The following is a 19,417-nucleotide window of genomic DNA, read 5'->3' on the forward strand; positions in this document are numbered from 1 at the left end:
GAAAAAAAAATAAAGAACGCCAGAAATGCACTTTTTCAGTTACCCTGTCTCCCAGGAAAAACGCTATAAAAAGCGATCAAAAAGTCATATATATTCCAAATTTGTACTAACGTAAACTACAGGACATCCTGCAAAAAATGAGCCCTAATACAACTTTGTCGACAGAAAAATAAAAAAAGTTATTGTGCACAGAAGATGGCGGCAGAAAATCATTGAAAAAAAATTAAATGTCTTTGAAAAAAGAGTAGTATAGTAAAACAAAATACTATACAAATTTGGTATATTTGTAATCGCACCAACTCATAGAATAAAGATATCATGTCATTTTTGTTGCAGTTTGTGGGCCGTAGAAACAAGATGCACTGAAAGATGGCGGAATGTCATTTTTTTTGGTCATTTTACTCCACTTAGAATTTTTTAAAAGTTTTTCAGTACATTATATGGTACAGTAAATGGCACCATTGAAAAATACAGCTCATCACGCAAAAAACAAGCCCTCATACAGCGACCTTGATGACTAAATAAAGGAGTTATGATTTTTTTGAAGGGGGGAGGAAAAAACAAAAATGGAAAAAGAAAAAGGGGCCGCGTCACTAAGGGGTTAAACATAAAAACGCCTTGCATAGAGAATTTGCAAGGTGGCATATCGTGCTCGTCCAAGTGAAGTTAGCCTCAGTCCTTCTGTAAAGTTGTGAATAAATTGACAGCTGGGTGTTACGAATTGGCAGTGTCCAATAATAAGAGTACCAGGATATTTATGGACATATCCGTTTAACAAGGTAAATAGTCATGCCCAGTTGTCAATTTATTCATACATTTCTAAGAGGAACCACAAAGGAACAGCACCAAATTTAACTTCGAGTTGCTAATAAAAGATTTCAGAAGTTTGTTCAGTAGAGGACAGAGGTGGGCTGGACAAAGAGCCATCACATGAGTTCACTGACAGAATTTCACTGTGAGAGGCATTCTGCAGCTTGTAGTATACTGTGAGGCATAGATACTGCAGAAGTCAAACGATGAAAAATGTTTAATAAACCTCTACTGTAAAACACATGTTTACAAGTAAAAATAAATACTCCAAAGGCAACAATAGCGTTAAAAGAAGATTTGTACAGAATTCAACAAGGCAGCAGGATGAAAGGACCACAACAAGGACCAGCAAAAATCAATGATGTGAACAACAGTATTAGCATTGTCACTGAGCAAGACTTTACTTTAGGACTTTATCATTCATATAAGTCATATGTGGACCCGCGTCAAAATCCACATGTATTACTGCGGTCTTTAGTCTGCTTCAGTTGAAGAGGTAAAATCCAATCTGAAAATCCATAGCATAAATTGGCATGCTGCGGATTAAAAATCTGCACAGAAGTTCAATTTACGCTGTGGATTTTCCCCATAGCATGTAGATGAGATTTCTCAAAATGTCATCCACATTGCTTGTACTGTAAAATATTGCAGATGTTCCACAGCCAATTCCGCTGCAGTATTTCCACAACGTGTGAACATGCCCCAAGACTTGAGTTGCAGTGTAGCGTGTCAGAACACATGCTATATCACAACACTGAACCAGTTAGTACATCCTACAGGAATACAAGACGGGTAATCCATAAAGGCTGAACAGTTTAGGGTTGTAAGGCAAGGACTAGATCTGCAACTCCTCAATAAAGTCAAACCTAAATAATGAGCTTGTACATGGATCAGATGCTGTAACCAAGTATTTACACCAAGAGATCTGGCCCATCTGGGTTGTCCTCACTAGAGGCATTGATATAGACAATTATGTTTATCACATGTCCCATAGATTAAAACTCTGTTTTTAGTGCAAAGGTGTTACCTGTTATACCACCATCCACCCTTGTCCTCCACTGCACAATTCTCTTCATAGTTGTCATTGTCCTGATCCCATGTGGTGAACTTCATACCATTGTGGTTTGCCCACCACTGTACTTCAGGATTAAAGCCTCCGGTCAGAGAGTCTCCGGCGGTACCCGAATAGTCGCCACAGCTTATCTGGTAAGCACTCTAGGGTTGATGGAAAATAAGCGTTGAGAGAGGAAAAACACTCTTGTAGAATGAATTCTTCAATAATCTTCTAATGAATATCTCCAGCAGCCTACTCCCAAGTAAATGTGTCCTATGACTCTGTAACATTCCTGATAATATCTGTAAGATGTTGCTGTGTGAGAACGGTCATGGGAAAGATCCTTAAAATACTGTAAACCACAGTTGGTGGTAGTGATGTGTTCATAGAACTGGTTTTATGGTGAACCTGGTTGTAGTTTTTACATCTAGGCTGCATATTATGCTACTAAAATAATGGGGCAAAAATGGCATATATGTGCCACAAGTAGGACCTGCTATTGTTGGGAAATAGTACACTCTGCCCTAGAAAATAGAAGGTTCTTGGCTTTACTAGAATCTTAATCCAAAATCCTGTAAATTTTTCTAACATTGTAGTTTACAGCAATTAGAACACACAAAAAAATGTGTAAACTTGGTCATGGGGTGGGAAACTTGTTTGTAGGCTCCTGTATTACCTCTTCATCGCCAACTCTGAAGCTTTTATAATCAGCGTATCTTCTTTGGCCTTCAAAATCCAAAAGGTCTATTCTGAGTATGTAGTCATCTAATAGAGTAAAAACAAAGTAAGAACATCAGTGACTGATCATTCATAGTTCATTTGTCAGGAAGCTTTTACCGCTTGTACATAGTGTTGGCACATTACTGCGTAAGAACCCTTGTGAGACGTGTTTGCTGCCATTGTTTGCTGTTTTTGTCCACTGAGCTCAAGAAGAAAAAGACAAAAGTGCCTTCCCAGAACACATCGCAATTTAAAAGAAAGCAAAATGCAGGGTCCTAAAATACAATCAGGCAAATAAAAAAATGGAACACAAAGATGTCATTAGTGTAATATTATGGCTGATCAGTGTATAGCCTAAAGACGGGTGAAGTGAAAAATACTGATTATCTCATGACCACAGATGGGATACATTGGGCAGAAAGTGAACAGTCAAAGTTGATGTGCTCCAAACACGAAAAATGTCCAAAGGTAAGGATCTTAGTGACTGATAAGAGCTAAGCTGTAATGCATGGACAACTGGGTCAGAGCATCGAAAAAATAGCAGTTTTTGTGAGGTGTTCCTATTATGTATGTGGGGTACTCCGATGTGCAGATGGAATAAGAGACGGAGCACAGCATCCAAAATGTAGTTATAAAAATACCCCCATGCGTCCCTTAATTTGGAGGGACAATAACTACTTTTGGCCCAAGTCCCTCTCTCTCTCTTTGCACCCTGAATGTCCCTCTTTTTGACCTAGGAAACAGCTTTGCATTAATACATTTACTACAGTATATTGCTCCATAACTTATCTATATGGTTCCTAACTGCATAATAAACCCCAATTTGTATATTATTCCACCATATGATGCAATTTAGATCTTAAAAATGTCTACATTTTTGTGCTAATATTTAATTGCAAAATATCAAAATGATATGCATGGAAAATGGAACTCTTACACAGAAAAACAAAAGTGCCCCTGTCCAAAAAGTTGTGAGGTATGAATAACGTTTGCTTGGTAGCTGAATAGTGGTATACTTATAGGGATTTAGTCATCAAATTCATGTTGCCAAAACTTGGGCAGCATGAACTCGATACAGGGATGCCTCTTGATCCTGTGATTCTTTTATTCTGAAATGCTGCAGTGTTTAACAATAGATACACTTTTAAGTTTGACTCAAATAGCTCCAAGTAGGAAGAGAGTTTTCAGGCTTCATGATGCCGGCAGGAAATGGCCGCCATGGACTACCCCATGACTCGGACCTCAGCTCCGAGTCAAACTTTAAAGTGTATTTATTCTGAAACACTGTAGCATTTCAGGGCAAAACGCTCATGGGATCAACAGGCATCCCCGTATCGGGTTCATGTTGCCCGTTGTTTGTGCAGCATGAACCTGATAATAGAATCCCGTTAAGCTGAACAAATGGTTTAGGATGCAGGTGCCCCCTCCATTGTTCTCTACTTGCAGGAAAAGGATAATAACAAATGATTTAGGTTCAGACACTACAAGTTGTCAGCTTGTAGACACAATCCTTTCCTCAACACGGGGCACCGAGTTATATCCTCTGCCAACTCCCCTTCCTGCAGGATGGCATCCAGGAACGCCATTCTAGCTGTCCTTAACTACCACAGGAGCGGCGACACCATTGACACATTGGTTCACCAGCTCCTACTGAAACACTCCAGTTGGCGTCTGCACTCTGTAGGTGCCTGGGATAAGCAAAACAGTACAGAGCTAAACAATATAACATGTTCACATATTAAATGCCATGACATCAATAACATTACCTTATAGTGCAGAACATAATAGTGCAATATTGTAAGGATGCAAATTTGTGTCCCTTGTAGTTCATCTCTCTTACAGCCATACAGTGACCACACAGTACCAAATAGTGCCTAACTATAGTTTTATTAAAGTACCCAGATCGAAAATGGCTTAACTCCTTCATGCTCCAGGATGGGTATGTACATCTTACCCTGTTTCCCTGAAAATAATCCCTACCCTGATTTTTCAGATTTTTGGGTAGGCCCTAGCTGCATTACATAAGAAAAAAACAAAACAATACATTACCTTGAAGGCTCGGTCCACGTCCCTCCCGCTGCTCTCTGGAGCTCCAGCATGCTTCCTGCAGTCATCGGCCACCCACAGAGGATCGCTTCCTTTTTACGGGATTCATAAATCCTATCTCCAGGAAGCGATAGTTCTGATTGGTTCTCAAGCACTACTTAGCCAATCAATGCAGTGCTCGAGGAACCAATGTGATGGCTGTGATTGGTTCATCAAGCACTGCATTGATTGGCTGAGCAGCGCTCGAAACCAATCACTGCCATCGCATTAGGTAGGTGAGATTTATGAAATGGCCAATCAATGCCAAGGCTCAAGGATGTGGACCGAGCCTGCTAGGTAAGTATAATAAGACATCTCCCAAAAAGAAGATTAGTGCCTCTTGGGGTAAAAATTTATATAAGACATGGTCTTATTTTCGGGGAAACACGGTATGTGTCGAGGTTAATGTGGCGCAGACTTAGAAGCTAAGCCTGCTCTGACAGCTGATGTGTGGCCACAACATGCTGCTGTCAATTATGACAGTGGGATTTGAATGCCATGATTGGCCTCCCCCTTAAAATGAAATTGCAAGGTGCTGTCTGGGTATAATGGCAGGCAGAAATCTTGTGAAGGCCCCCAGAAATGCGATGTATTTCTGCCTATTAAAGGGGTTGTCCCGCGCCGAAACGGGTTTGTTTTTTTTTTAACCCCCCCCCCCCCCCCGTTCGGCGCGAGACAACCCTGATGCAGGGGTTAAAAAAACAAACAGCACAGTGCTTACCTGAATCCCGGCGGTCCGGCGTCTTCATACTCACCTGCTGGAGATGGCCGCCGGGGTCTGCTCCCTCCGTGGACCGCAGCTCTTCTGTGCGGTCCACTGCCGATTCCAGCCTCCTGATTGGCTGGAATCGGCACGTGACGGGGCGGAGCTACACGGAGCCGGCATTCTGCACGAGCGGCCCCATTGAAGACCGCAGAAGACCCGGACTGCGCAAGCGCGGCTAATTTGGCCATCGGAGGCCGAAAATTAGTCGGCACCATGGAGACGAGGACGCCAGCAACGGAGCAGGTAAGTATAAAACTTTTTATAACTTCTGTATGGCTCATAATTAATGCACAATGTACATTACAAAGTGCATTAATATGGCCATACAGAAGTGTATAGACCCACTTGCTGCCGCGGGACAACCCCTTTAAGACCTGCCTGATGCATGTCTTAGTAGATTGCCTGCAGAAACACCATATACTTCAATTCAGAAGTATTGCATTATAAGCGATCAAATGATTAAAAAAAAAAGAAAATTAAGTGAAATATTTTTTTAATGTAAAAAAAATAAAAGTTTATCCCCCCCCCTTCCTGTATTTATAATAAGAAAATAAAAATAATAGACCAAAACGTATTTGGTATTGCCGTGTCCATAAAAGTCTGAGCTATCAAAATAATGCATTATTTCTCTCTCACAGTGAACATTATCAGAAAAAAATACACAACACTGGAATTGCACTTTTTTGGTCACCCTATTTTCAGGAAGAAATGTAATGAAATCAAAAATTCATATGTACTGCACTCCAAAATGTTACCAATGAAAATCACAGGTCATCCTGCAAAAAATGAGTCATCACATAAACCCCTCCAATGCAAAAATATAAAAGCTATATTATTCAGAAGATGGTCACAGAAAATACTTTTTCTTCTAAAGTCATTTTTTAAAGGTACCGTAGTACAGGAAAAAAACTGAATAAATTGTTGTGGTATTGTCGCAATTGTACTGGCCTACAGAATAAAGTTTTTCTGTCATTTGTGTATACACTGTGAAGATAAGGTAAAGTTCCCTGGTGCAAGCACCGAGTCATGACTGACTCCTAGGGTGACGTCACATCCTGACGTTTTCTTGGCAGGCTGTTTTTGTGGGGTGGTTTGCCATTGCCTTTCCCAGTCATCTTCCCCCAGCAAGCTGGGTACTTATTTTACCGACCTCAGAAGGATGGAGCCGGCTACCTGAACCACAGATGAGACCACCCCCCAAATATGGCAAAATTGCATTTTTTTCCCTCATCAGTAGGACATAACTCACAGAAAAAAGCCAAAAATGCACCATCTGATAAACTGCAGGGCAGACTCAATCACCATTTACCCCTGGTAGAATGCAGAAGGCCAGATTGCAATATGAGCAAGCTTAATGTGCGGTGCAGACCAGCATACAGCCACCCAGCTCAACCCAGCCCAGAATAGGAGGGGTGACTGCTAACAAACATAGCCTGCACATGTGAACTGATACCAAAGATGTCAGCCATAGATTAGTGTGACACAGGACACAGGATTACAACCCCTACTGGCAAAGCCGTGGATTGCCCTGTATCACCAGTGCACCACACTGGCATGACACCCCGGGCTCACTTGGCATCTATAGCAAACTGCATACAAAATAAAGCACACACTGATAAATGTGGGTGTTAGCCTGCATTTTGGCCAAGACACATAAGCTGACGGGCTCCTGCAAGCCCACCACACGTCCGTCAGGACCTACGCTATCCAACTATTAACTAAATAAAAATCACAGATGAGAAAAAAAAATCTAAAAAGACATAACTCACAGAAAAAAAGGCAAAAAAGCACGATCTGATAAACTTTAGGGCAGGCTCAATCACCATTAACCATCTTTTTTTCCCTCATCACTGCACCACGAAAATCAAGCCCTCATACAGCGACGTCAATGGAAAAATAAAAGAGTTATGATTTTTGGAAAGTGGGGAGGAGAAACCAAAAATGGAAAAAAATGGCGGTGTCCTTAAGGGGTTGAAAGGAGTGCATCCCATATCGCTGTTTCCACCATTTCTCTCATTTCTGCTGAGTAGCGACAATAGATTTGTGAACCAGCATATTTCATGGTCATAGAGGTTGCAGGATACATAGTATAACCTGACGCACGCTGCTGACTGGCAGATCATCTGCCCTCCCCGCAAGAGCAGAGGCCACAATCAGGGATTTTCCTTGTCTTATCTACAGAACCTGTAAAACACGTGCATCTTGGGCCTGCACCTCATTGTAGTAGCCATGTACTGCATATATGAAAGAGAACATGGGCTGCATTTAGTATGCCAAGTAGATGGGTTTGCAGGTTTTTACAGCAGCGATGGCTATTTTATTATAGCCTTTCTGGAATTATGGATTACTCACGTGTGAGATTGAATTCCCCCTATCTCCTTCCAGACGTCACCTTTGCTTTATGTCCCAGTCACATTTCACAGCAGAGGATGGGACATAGAAGGCACATTAATAGAGGGACAACTTCCTCAGTCTAAATTGAAATCAACTGACATTCACGCACTACAGACCCTAACGATAATATGGTATGTAAATATTCGGGATACCAAGACTGAAGTATTTAAATGAAGCTCCAATTTGAAACCAAATATATTACATTGGGTAACTGCCTCAATAGCAAATGTTACTGTAATTGAATGTTGGTATTGAAATTGTTTCACTTACAAATGGTGATTATAAATTTCATGGTTGTGAGAAATTAGAATTTCCAACCATGCATATAGGTAGTTGTTAATTGCCATCTGCATTCTGCCTATGTACTACAGAAGCAAAGTGATTTTATCAGCTTCTCTATGTGAAAGAACCGGTTGTAAAGACCAGATTAAAGATATCCAATGCACATGGTAGATACCTATGCAGAAGGGTAGAACAAAGAGGTCATAAAGAGCTGCAATACCTTCATTTGTATGAGTACTAATTTCCATAGACGGATAACACAGAGTATGGTAAACAATTTAAAGGGCATTTAGACACAAAAGATGATTGCTCAAAAGACGGCTTTTGAGCGATCATTTTTGCCTAAACTACTACTTGGTACTAATGCCTATTAGTGCCAATTAGTAGCGTGTGAGCTGTATTCAGGGAACAGACCACCCACTGTTCTCTGAATACATTCTCTTTGTTCTGCCGGCGAGGCTGACAGCTGAGACAATGTAATCAGCTGTTATCAGCTCTCCCCGGGCAGAACACAGCCGAACTGAAATCCATAGTTCTGCAAAAACTGAAAGATGGGCACATTTACACCCAACGATTATCGCTCAAAGGATGGCTTTTGAGTGAATTTTGAGCGATAATCGTTGTGTCTAAATGGGCCTTTAAAGTGGTTGTGCTACATTGTACAACCTCTCTGAGAATTAGGGGTAGGGGGCTGTTCTTCTCCCAGCAATCAGCTGATTTTGCTGAAGGAAGCCATGGCCAGTTACACATTTTCAATGTGGATAAATGTAGTACTACAAGACGGGCATTCACATGAATACCAGGATGGCACGAGGTCTGTCCAAACAGAAGGGGACTCTGCTCTATGAGGTTTGTATGCCCTAGAAGGACATATGAACAGGGGTTGTGTTTTTCACACAATGTCTTTAACATCTAAAAAATCTATGACGTAACGGTATGTTGTAGACCACACAGTGTTTTTTAGGGAGCTGTAGAGCTGAGCATGCTCCATACCTGGTAGCTGTGTAATACAACTGATAGATAGCCGCAATGGCCGTGATCATAGGTAGCTCCAATTGTGGCAATTTAATTGCCTAACCCCTTTCATCAATGCTGACTGTAATGTCTAAGCAGCTGACCAGAGGGGTGGGTTCTTGGGATGCTGATGAGTTACAATCGCAGCATGGGGACTATGACTCCCAGGCCTGCCAAGCATTTCAGTCCATTAACCCCTGCCTGTTGCAGGTATTAAAAGTCTACTAGTAAAAGCATAATATACTTTAATATAGAAGTATTGCAGTATTTTGTACATGTGATCAGGAAATCGTAAGTTCAATTCCTTCTGGGGATTAAATAAAAATATAAAAATAAGTTTTATAAAATATTTTTAAGTATTTAATATTAAAAGTTCAAACCCATCTTCTTTTTCAGTATATGCTTTAAAAAAAACCCATAATGGTTATTGTTGCGTCCTTAGAATTCCAAACTATTAAAGTATCACATTATCTATGTTGCACGATGGACGTCGTAAAAAAATAAAAATAAAAAAATAGAAAATGCCTTGTTTTTACCATCCTGTTACAAAAATCTGGAAGCAATAAAAACTGCATGAAGTCCCAACAATATAATAAAAACGTTGCAGGTCCCTGCGCATGGCCACAAAGATGTTTTTTTTAAATAAAGGTTTGTTTTAGAATTGGTAAAACTTAAAATGAAAAGATATAAAATTTGTATCCCTGCAATCGTACTGACCCACAGGATAAAGGGAACAGGTCTATTTTAATGCAATGCGCATGCCATAAAAGCAAAAACCCCAAAACAATGGTACAATTTTATTTTAGTTCTATTTCATTCCAATTAAAATTTTTTACAATATATTTTATGGTAGATTAAATGGCACCACTGAAAAACACACTTGTCCTGCAAAAAATAAGCCCTCATACGGCTGCGTATGTCGACGGAAAAATAAAAAAACCTGTGGATATTGAAAGGTGGGAATAAAAAAATGAAAACGAAAAACTGAAAAATGTCAGGTCTTTGAGGGGTTTAGAAACCTATATTGATGAAGTGCAGGATATGTAATGGAATATAGAACAAATGTACCTTGTTTGGTCAGGTAATGCAAGTTGTCATTTCCAAGCCAGTATTCTCCTTTTGCTGTAGTGAAATCACCAAAGCCTTGCTTGTAGTCCGTCCAGTTCCTCAATGAGAACACACACACAGGGTTATTCAATATAATGTCCAAGTTACATCAAAGTTTTTATGTCACTGTGCTTGTTTGCTTCAGTATAGATTTTAGATAGTTTCACAGTTTCACATTTTTCTACATGTTCCTTTTATAATACAAAGACTTTTTATCATGTTTTGCATTCTGTTTAAAAGGGTATTCCCATCACTCAGATGTACCATAACATTCTGATCAGCAGGAATGCAACCTCTGAGGCCTTTGCCGATGCTGAGAACAAAAGAATAGTAGTTGTTTCACCTGCACAGCAGTGCTCCTGACCCCCGGCTGTGCTGAGAATGGAGGACCTTTGTTAAGGCCCATTTAGACACAACGATTATCGCTCAAAATATGTATTTCGAGCAACGTTTGAGTGATAATCGTTGTGTCATTTACAGCGCAAGGTGATTGCTCAAACTTTGAGTGATCACCTTGCACTGCGAGTGGAGGATGCAGAAAACAAGCGGGGCCGCTTGCCTTCAGCATACAGCTGTTCCCCACTCTGAGCGCCTGACTGTTATACAGCCGAGTGCTTTGAGAAGAGGATGCAGAAGACAAGCAGGGTGGCCCCCGCTTGTCTTCTGCATTCAGCAGTTCCCCGCTCGGAGCACCCGGCTATTATATATCTTGGGGCCCCCCAGCTTCTCTTAACCCCCTAATGCAGAGGCGTAACTTGAAGCTCCTGGGCCCCATTGCAAAACCTGTAACAGGGCCCCAACTATAATGCTTTATTCATAGTACTGGGCTTCTGATATGCAGAAGAGAGGCCTTATGGGCCCCCTAAGGCTCCTGGGCCGGGGTGCAACCACATCCCCTATAGTTACGCCAGTGCCTCAAACTGTAAATGCGCAAAGTGGTTCAAGAGGGATACAAAGTAATGCGTCTGGATGGACATCCATTGCAATCTGTCAATAATGAATTTCATTTGTACAAAAAAACACATTATGGGCCTTATTTAAAATGAGATGAATGTTATTGATAATTTTCCTTGCCTACGTCATAAAATCCCCTTAAATGACCTGTATTTTAGTCACAATAAAGTTCTAATTTTAAAAAGACAGAATGGAGAAAAATGTTCTGATTACCGATAAAAGTTCTGACTTCCATCGGAGCGTCTTTGGACGACTGTCCATCCACCTCCCTCGGACATGTCACAAAAAACAGAAAATGAGGTATTACTCTGCAAGGGCACAATTTTATAGAATCCACTTCGTCTATGTCCATCATTGTAGATCTCTCCACAGTCTGTTATGAAAACAATAAATAGACAATAATTCAATGAAATTACCTTCACTCACTCAGATACAGGGAGAGAACTGTAAAAACTAGTTCAAAGAAAAAGTAGAGCAGTTATCCATAATAGTCAGCTACCACCTTTCGGAGGTCCTTCAAGTATTGAAAATCACAGCCTGATTGGTAGCTTTGGAAAATACTTAAATTGCAGTAATCAAAGGAATATTCCCATCTTTATGGCATAATGGTGGAACCCACGTTTTGCAACCTGAACCTATCTCCAGAGTTCCCTAATGCCCTTCCCGCCTGGAGGAGAATGAATAGAGAGGCTGCTGAGCTTAGATGTTTCCATGACTCTCATAAAAGTGAATGGATAGAGCTGACACATTCATAGCCATCAGTCCATTCAGTCTGCACCTAACTGTCACCTCACCAGGTGGGAGAGGGATGGTGGAGAACCCCATAGTGGGGATAGGTGCTGTCCCAACAATAGTAACTGCATCTTTCAGATATTTATGGCATATTATTGGGATATTCCGTAAATGACTGAAATGGGAATATCCATTTAAATCTCCCCCACTGTGTATAAAGTTTATGCTATGTCAGCGCTATGTTCATATATTATTTCTAAGCACATTTTTTAACTCTCAGTGGTGATGCCTGCAAGTATGATATGTCAATAAGGACCAGAAGAACATCTGCGCTAGATAGGCAAGAGACTGAAGTGGCGAGTACTGCTTGTTCTTTTTACTGATGAGGGGCAAACACCCTGAAACAGCTGTCTGTGTATGGATTCTGGCTTAGTTTTCAATTCCCAGTCATTGTTACAAGGTTTGAATAAAGAGTCTAACATTAATTTGCAGGAAGCTGCCCTCCAATAGGTGGCACTGTGGAGGTATTAATCCATCTCCCTTATTTGCATTTTACTTTATATGCACTTTCATGTCAATGACCATTTTGTCAGACTGACCCTCTGCTGCCATCTGTCCCACGGCAACAAAATTTAGTGGAAAGGTTCAAACTATATTGCCATTACGCCATCCATCCACTTCTAGCATTGTGTGCCAACATATAAGATAGGAGGCATTTGTTTCAAATGACCATCGTAAATATAATACATTAAGAAAATAGTACTATACTAAAAGAACATCACATGAATTCATATTTTCACTTTGGAGTTAAATGAGAGCATGACCTGAATATGTTCTTTGCTGTCCTAGGTCGATAACTACCATCTCATCTCCTCGGTCCATGAATTGAAGCTCCTTTTCTTGCAGCAGATTCTCAATTTTTATTTGTTGTAATTTGGTTTGGTGCTCAAGAAGTCTCACTTGGGCCTTCAACCTAAGCTGTTCTTGAAGACACTCTTCCAAGGCCTTAAAAATCAGAAAAGGTGACCCATGTGCATATGTTTATATAATAAGTAAAAGACTAAAATAACCCAGAATTCGACTAATTTAATAATAGTAAGGGTTAAATGAGTGCAGGGTTAGTTTGATGCCATTTATACACGTGAGTAAAATAACTTATGGTGAAGCACGTTACACTTTTTTTAAATTCAGTCTATGAATTGGAAGCTGTGCGACTAACAATGTATGGATGTTCTGGTAGATGTCAGGAACGTACAAAAAAAATTATGCTCCAAGGAGTTGTTTTGAATTTAAATTTATAGGTGTAAATAAAATGATGATATATGGAAGGGATTACAATATTGGAGCAAATGGATAATTTATTGGGGAAGACTGTACAAATTAAAGGAAGCTCTAGAGCCCTGTTGGGCCGCCTCTAGCCTGGATACATGATGGGATATGGTCAGGCATAGAGGCATACCGGTTCCACATGCTATCCTGCAGCATATTTGCCCATAGATGTTGCAAATAAGCCTCTAGATCTTGCACACTCATAGGCTGCCAAAGCTGGTGTGCCAGCGGGTCCCATAAATGCTTGATTGGTGATAAATCGGCGGACAAGGAAGTGTGGCAGCTTGACTCAGGCTTTCCTGACAAACCCTTGCTGCGTGTGGATGAGCATTATCCTGCCTGTTGGAAGCCATGCCATGAGAGGCAGCACATGTGGCTGCAAGATTTTCTGCACATATCATTGGGTTGTTAATGTCTATCAATCACTACTATGGGTGGAAAAAAACGATATGCATAGCTTCAGCACTTCTCATTAAAAAAAATTAATCTTTATTAGAATATATTCATTAAAAGGTAAAAACGCTCACATGTGTGAACAGTACCTACGTCTTTCTTCCAAAAAACTAAGCTATGATTAAGGTTTAGCTATGATTTAAGGTTGTTGCCAAAACGCGTAAGCCCATGTGAGCGTTTTTACCTTTTAATGGATATAGTCTAATAAAGATTAACTTTTTTATGTGGAAGTGCTAGAGCTATATACATTGCTTTCTCCACACTACATTCCTGAGAAATTGGCTTGGCACTGTTCGCCGTGCACTCTCCTTATTGGAGGTTGGATGTTTGGCATAACGCTGTGAATCAAGATTTTTGGTGTTGAGGTAATAATGGCAGGACACGTGATTGGCGCTGTAACACCAAATTTCCAAAGACAAAGCACCTGGAAATAGTGTGGACAGAGACAGGGGTCTGTAATAAAGGTGCCACCTGTCAGAATCGGCGGCTCTCAGGATCTCCGTGCCTGCACCGCCGGTCCTATCACCTAGGCTGCGGCGCTGGGGAGCCCCGGTCTTTGTGAGCTCCCCTGGCTGCCGTAATCCTGGACGCCGGCTCTGGGCACATGCAGCCTAGGTAGCCGGGCTGCTGGGGACGCGGCGGGTGCCGTCCCGCACTGTGTCTCCGTTGCCATGACAACCGGGCACGCATGCTCTGTCTCCGCCTGTCTTTAGCAGGTGCCGGGGGCTGTTCTCCCAGTGTCCTGTGATTAGGTCCTGCTGCTGTCAGGCTCCCTGCCCCAATCAGCTGCTGGGGCGGGAGTTCTGACAGCATTTAAATGTCTCAGTTTCCTTCTGACCTCACCAGTGTATGTTTGGTCTCCAGCTACACCCGCGTTACCTTGAATTGATACCCTGTTTTGACTTGCTTGCTTTGGACCTGACTTCGACTTCGCCTGACCCCTTGTACCACGTTCTCTCCTGTTACCAACCCGGATTGCCTGACCTGCTTTTGTGTTTGTTTGTTTTCCTGTATTTGTCTGTGAGTCTGACTCCTGCCTTGCATCCTTAGTGAGCCTAGGGACTGTCGCCCAGTTGTCGCCCTAGGGCCTAGCCTAGGGGGGCGAGTAGGTAGGGACAGAGGTTGCGGGTAGAACTAGGGACTTCCACCTGCCTGGACTCAAGTCGTGACACTACCTGTATCTGGATGGTGGACAACGACACTGCTGGATTGGCTTGTGTTTGTCAGCAGATCAAATGACCCTCTCTAAGGACCCCTGCACACGGGCGGAAATTCCGCGGTAGGATTTCCCGCAGAATTTCCGCCTGTGGAAGCTGCCATAGAATTGTGTTACAAAACACAATCCTAGGCAGACGGCCGCGATTTGTCTGTGCGAAATCACGCACAGAGAACAAATCGCGGCATCCTCTATCTCTGTGCGGGTCTCGCAGAGCCCCGCACAGAAATGTGACTCCCCAGCCGCCGGCTCCAGTCTGCGCATGCGTCAGCCGGCCGGCAGCCGGAACATCAAAGAGATGGAGCCGTGGGAGTAGGTGAGGGCCGCACTGGTCTTTGCAGGGGCTCAGGTCGGGTCCCGCTGCGAGAATTCTGCAGACGGCCTAATGGTGGTGTTAGGTTGTGCTATGTGCTGGCTGGGATCTGTTGTACCACATAGGTTTCTAGCAGCACAGCCCCACAGGTGTTGAATGATTAAGCTGGCTGGGTATGGTGTTCTCCTGCTAGCCAATTACCACTGGTCTGGTTGCAGATAAATATCCTCCCTCTGCTAGAGGAAGCTGGTATCCCTTCATTTTAGGATTTGCAGGTTTTGCATGTCTATACTTGTGTTATGTGTTTGAACAGGGGATAGTCCAGTATTTGTGCAGGTGGCCAGACATTAGGTGTGGATAGCCCTGTTTGGTGTATATGGTGTGAACAGTGTCAAGTTCTGTATGTCTGAGCAAGTTGCTAGACATGGGGAGTGAACTGTCCTGTTCTACGTGGTTGTGTGTCGGTTATGCTAACACTAGTGTGTTGCTGTGTGAATGGTGTCCTGTGCTGCCTGTTTAGTGTCTTGCTAGAGTAGGGACTGCAAGACACAAGGAGCCTTGTCGCGGCCTTGCAGCTTAAGTTCATTGGCCAATGTGCAAACTAATCTCTCACTTTTATATTCAGCTTTACCATCTGCTTTAGTGTGCAAGGTTATGGGGTAAGTGAGTTTGTGCATTTAATGTGTCTGTTTCGCCTTGGTGCAAGTATCACACTTTCAGGGAGAGCAGGGCCGAGGTTCCAGTGTGGTACCGCCTTCATAGAGGCGATCGCCCACCTTATTAGATAGGGACCTGTCATCTTCTCTGCAGCACAGGGTCACTTGTCCTAAAACCCATGTTTCCGGTTTACGTTTGTGTGGGCCTGGTTCTTAGTTGCCCACACGAATGTAACAGTGGTTTGTTTGGGCCGTCCAGAGCCTTTTTGCCATGTATGCATACCCTCATGTAACCACTGATCCCAACACTTCCTAACAGTTTGGGCAGAAAGGCCTAGATGGATGGCGATTCGTTGAAACATCTCTCCTGCTTCCCTCATTCCAATAATGAACCCCCCTCTCCCTCAAAGTCTGTTAACTATGCAAAATATCTTTGAGTGCATTGTAGAGGCATGTCTAGCAATCATTGATCTGTCAATAAAAGTTACACTACACAAAAGTAGGCTCTAAGAAACTTTTTAAAGGGCAACAGGGTCAACACTTTTTAATGGCCTCTGTTGGCAAAACCCAGTTTATAATCATACCACAACTGTAATAATTTACATATCTGCCGGACACATAACTGCATGCAGAGTTTTTCAGCAGGCTAACATTTCTAACTGGGTGCAGTATTTTTTATGTCAATGAGTGTATTTAAGAAATGTTTGGACAAAATCCATAGTCTTTATATGACAGATAACATTCCTACATGAGTTTTTTACTATTTTGAAGAGGACCTGTCCTCCTGATCTCAGCGGGGCCAGCTGCATAACTTTACAGCTGTGGTCTCACTGACACTATCTTCGGCTTTCTGTTTCTTCCTTTATTTCTCCATACTCCCCCCTGTTTCCTCATATGGGCTTTCCTTAAATTTGACTCCAGGCACTTTGAATGTTTTGCGTAGTGTGTCCTCGCTGCTCACTACTAATCAGTGACATCAGATTTGATTGACGGTGGATGGTGGGGATTTAGGTTTTTACCTAAGGCAAGTTCTGAAAGTGTGAACCAAGCCATATGGCTCAGAAATATAAGAGTTATGTATCTCAGAATGTGGTAATAAAATTAACATATTATTTACAGCACATGGCATATAGCATAAAAAAAGAACAACCCCCCCCCCCCCCACAAAGGCAATGTTAAAATTGAGGCTTCCCCCCCAAAAATAAATTATGTAGCTATCCCACCAGAATATAGAAGTGAACTAGTGTTTCCTTGTTTAGGAATTTCTTTCTGTCTGAAACTCTTAGCCTCTTTTGCCTTATAAGGTCATGTGATCTCAATTCTGCCCAGCTTAGATCTACTTGGAGTTATGGACTCATATCCCAGTCAGATTCTCAGTTAGTGTGATGGTATTACATGATCCCTACCATAGAATCTGTGTATAGGGGGATAAAGTTACTCATTACAATCACACAGCTACTGTCATACAGTTATGATAGAGGAGATTGCGGCTTATCCGTCTAACTGTACACATATGGTAACGGATCTCAGTGCTAAAGAGCTGGCTGCTTACTTCAAAAAGAAAATTAATGACATCCGTCAGGAAATAACTTCCCAATCCTAGACTAGCCCCTAGTCTTGTCAGCACTGCATTTAGCTCCTGCTCACTGTCTGTACTCAGACCAACAACAGAGGAAGAAGTCTCCAAATTGCTCTTCTCTGCTCGCCCCACCACCTGTGCTAGCGACCCTTTCCCCTCACATCTCCTCAGATCCCTCCCCCCAGTGGTTATCTCCCACCTCACCACTATATTCAACCCCTCTCTGACCTCTGGCATCTTTCCCTCTTTTTTCAAACATGCCATCATATCCCCACTGCTAAAGAAGCCAACTCTTGACGCGACTGATGTTGCCAACTACCGACCCATCTCTAACCTTCCCTTCATCTCCAAACTACTAGAACGCCTAGTTTACTCCCGCCTTGTAAGCTATCGGAGAACTCTCTCCTCGACCCCCTACAGTCTGGCTTCCGACCCCAACACTCGACAGAAACTGCCCTTACAAGGGTATCCAACGACCTACTGACAGCCAAATCGAGAGGCGATTACTTTCTACTGATCCTACTCGACCTCTCCGCAGCATTTGACACTGTTAACCACAAACTGTTCCTCAGTATGCTTCGCTCCATTGGCCTAAAAGACACTGCTCTCTCCTGGTTCTCCTCCTACCTATCTGACCGCTCTTTCAGTGTCTCCTTTGCTGGCTCTACCTCCCCTCCTCTTCCCCTTACTGTTGGAGTACCGAGGGCTCGGTCCTCGGCCCCCTCCTTTTCTCTATCTACACAGCTCCTATTGGACAAACCATCAGGAGATTTGGCCTCCAATACCACCTCTATGCTGACGACACCCAGCTATACACCTCTTCCCGTGACATCTCTGCAACATTTCTCCAAAACATCACCGACTGTCTGTCCGCTGTCTCTAATACTATGTCCTCTCTCTACCTAAAATTAATCTTTTCTAAAACTGACTTACTGGTATTTCCACCCTCCACTAACCGACCTCATCCTGACATCTCCATCTCAGTGTGGCACCACCATAACTCCCAGACAGCATGCCCGCTGCCTTGGGGTCATACTCGATTCCGATCTCTCATTTAGCCCCTACATCCAATCTCACCTGAACATGTCAGCTGCACCTCAAGAATATTGCAAGAATCCGCTCTTTTCTCACCATGGACACTCTAAAAACGCTTATTACGCTTATTGCTGCCCTCATCCACTCTCGACTCGACTATTGCAACTCGTTGCTGATCAGCCTCCCCTGCACCAGACTCTACCCCTCCAATCCATCCTGAATGCAGCAGCCAGGCTCATCTTCTTGTCCAGCTGCTACTCGGACGCCTCTGCCCTGTGCCAATCACTGCACTGGCTGCCCGTTAAATACAGAATTCAATTTAAACTCACTACCTTCATTCACAAAGCCCTCCACAGCGCAGCGCCACCCTATATTGCCTCCCTCATCTCAATCCATCACCTAGCCCGGGCCCTCCGCTCTGCTAACGAAACTAGACTGCGCGCCCCTCCAACTCAAACTTTTCATTCACGCATCCAAGACTTCTCCAGAGCAGCACCAGTCCTCTGGAACGCACTACCAAAGGCTACCCAGGCAATCCAGGACTCGAAAAACTTCAGGTGTGCTCTAAAAACGCACCTCATCAGGGAGGTATACCGCATATACCCTAAACAAACTCCTCTGTAAGCCGCCTGATAACATGCTCCCTGACTTATTGATTGCAATCCCTGATAGCCGTCATAAACCGCCCCTGCAGTCATAACGATTTTGCCGTCACACGTCTAAATGTCTAACTATTGTCTATATGTATAGCATCCCTCACTCTCCACCCCGCCATACGTGGCACATCTCCAGCCCTTTACCTTCTGTATCACCCCATTACTTGTAGCATGTAAGCGCGTTGGAGCAGGACCCTCACCCCTATTGTTTCCATCAACTGATTACTATGTAACCGTGGTTCTGTAATGTTTGTACTTTTGT

General features: G+C 42.8%; 1 protein-coding gene across 2 annotated transcripts in view; it reads right to left on the reverse strand.

The window, feature by feature from the left end:
* The window catches only part of FGL1 (fibrinogen like 1), a 40,236-nt gene that overhangs the window by 2,970 nt on the left and 17,849 nt on the right, over nucleotides 1–19,417 (reverse strand). For both annotated transcript variants that reach the window (XM_066573406.1, XM_066573405.1), the window contains 5 exons: nucleotides 12,743–12,923; nucleotides 11,400–11,559; nucleotides 10,194–10,291; nucleotides 2,541–2,629; nucleotides 1,838–2,025 (listed from right to left, as the gene is read on the reverse strand). In XM_066573406.1, the coding sequence (XP_066429503.1) occupies nucleotides 1,838–2,025; nucleotides 2,541–2,629; nucleotides 10,194–10,291; nucleotides 11,400–11,559; nucleotides 12,743–12,923 (716 nt within the window). The remainder of the gene's footprint in view (nucleotides 1–1,837; nucleotides 2,026–2,540; nucleotides 2,630–10,193; nucleotides 10,292–11,399; nucleotides 11,560–12,742; nucleotides 12,924–19,417) is intronic.

The sequence above is a fragment of the Eleutherodactylus coqui genome, chromosome 7 (assembly GCF_035609145.1).
Source record: "Eleutherodactylus coqui strain aEleCoq1 chromosome 7, aEleCoq1.hap1, whole genome shotgun sequence".
In the NCBI taxonomy this organism is placed as follows: domain Eukaryota; kingdom Metazoa; phylum Chordata; class Amphibia; order Anura; family Eleutherodactylidae; genus Eleutherodactylus; species Eleutherodactylus coqui.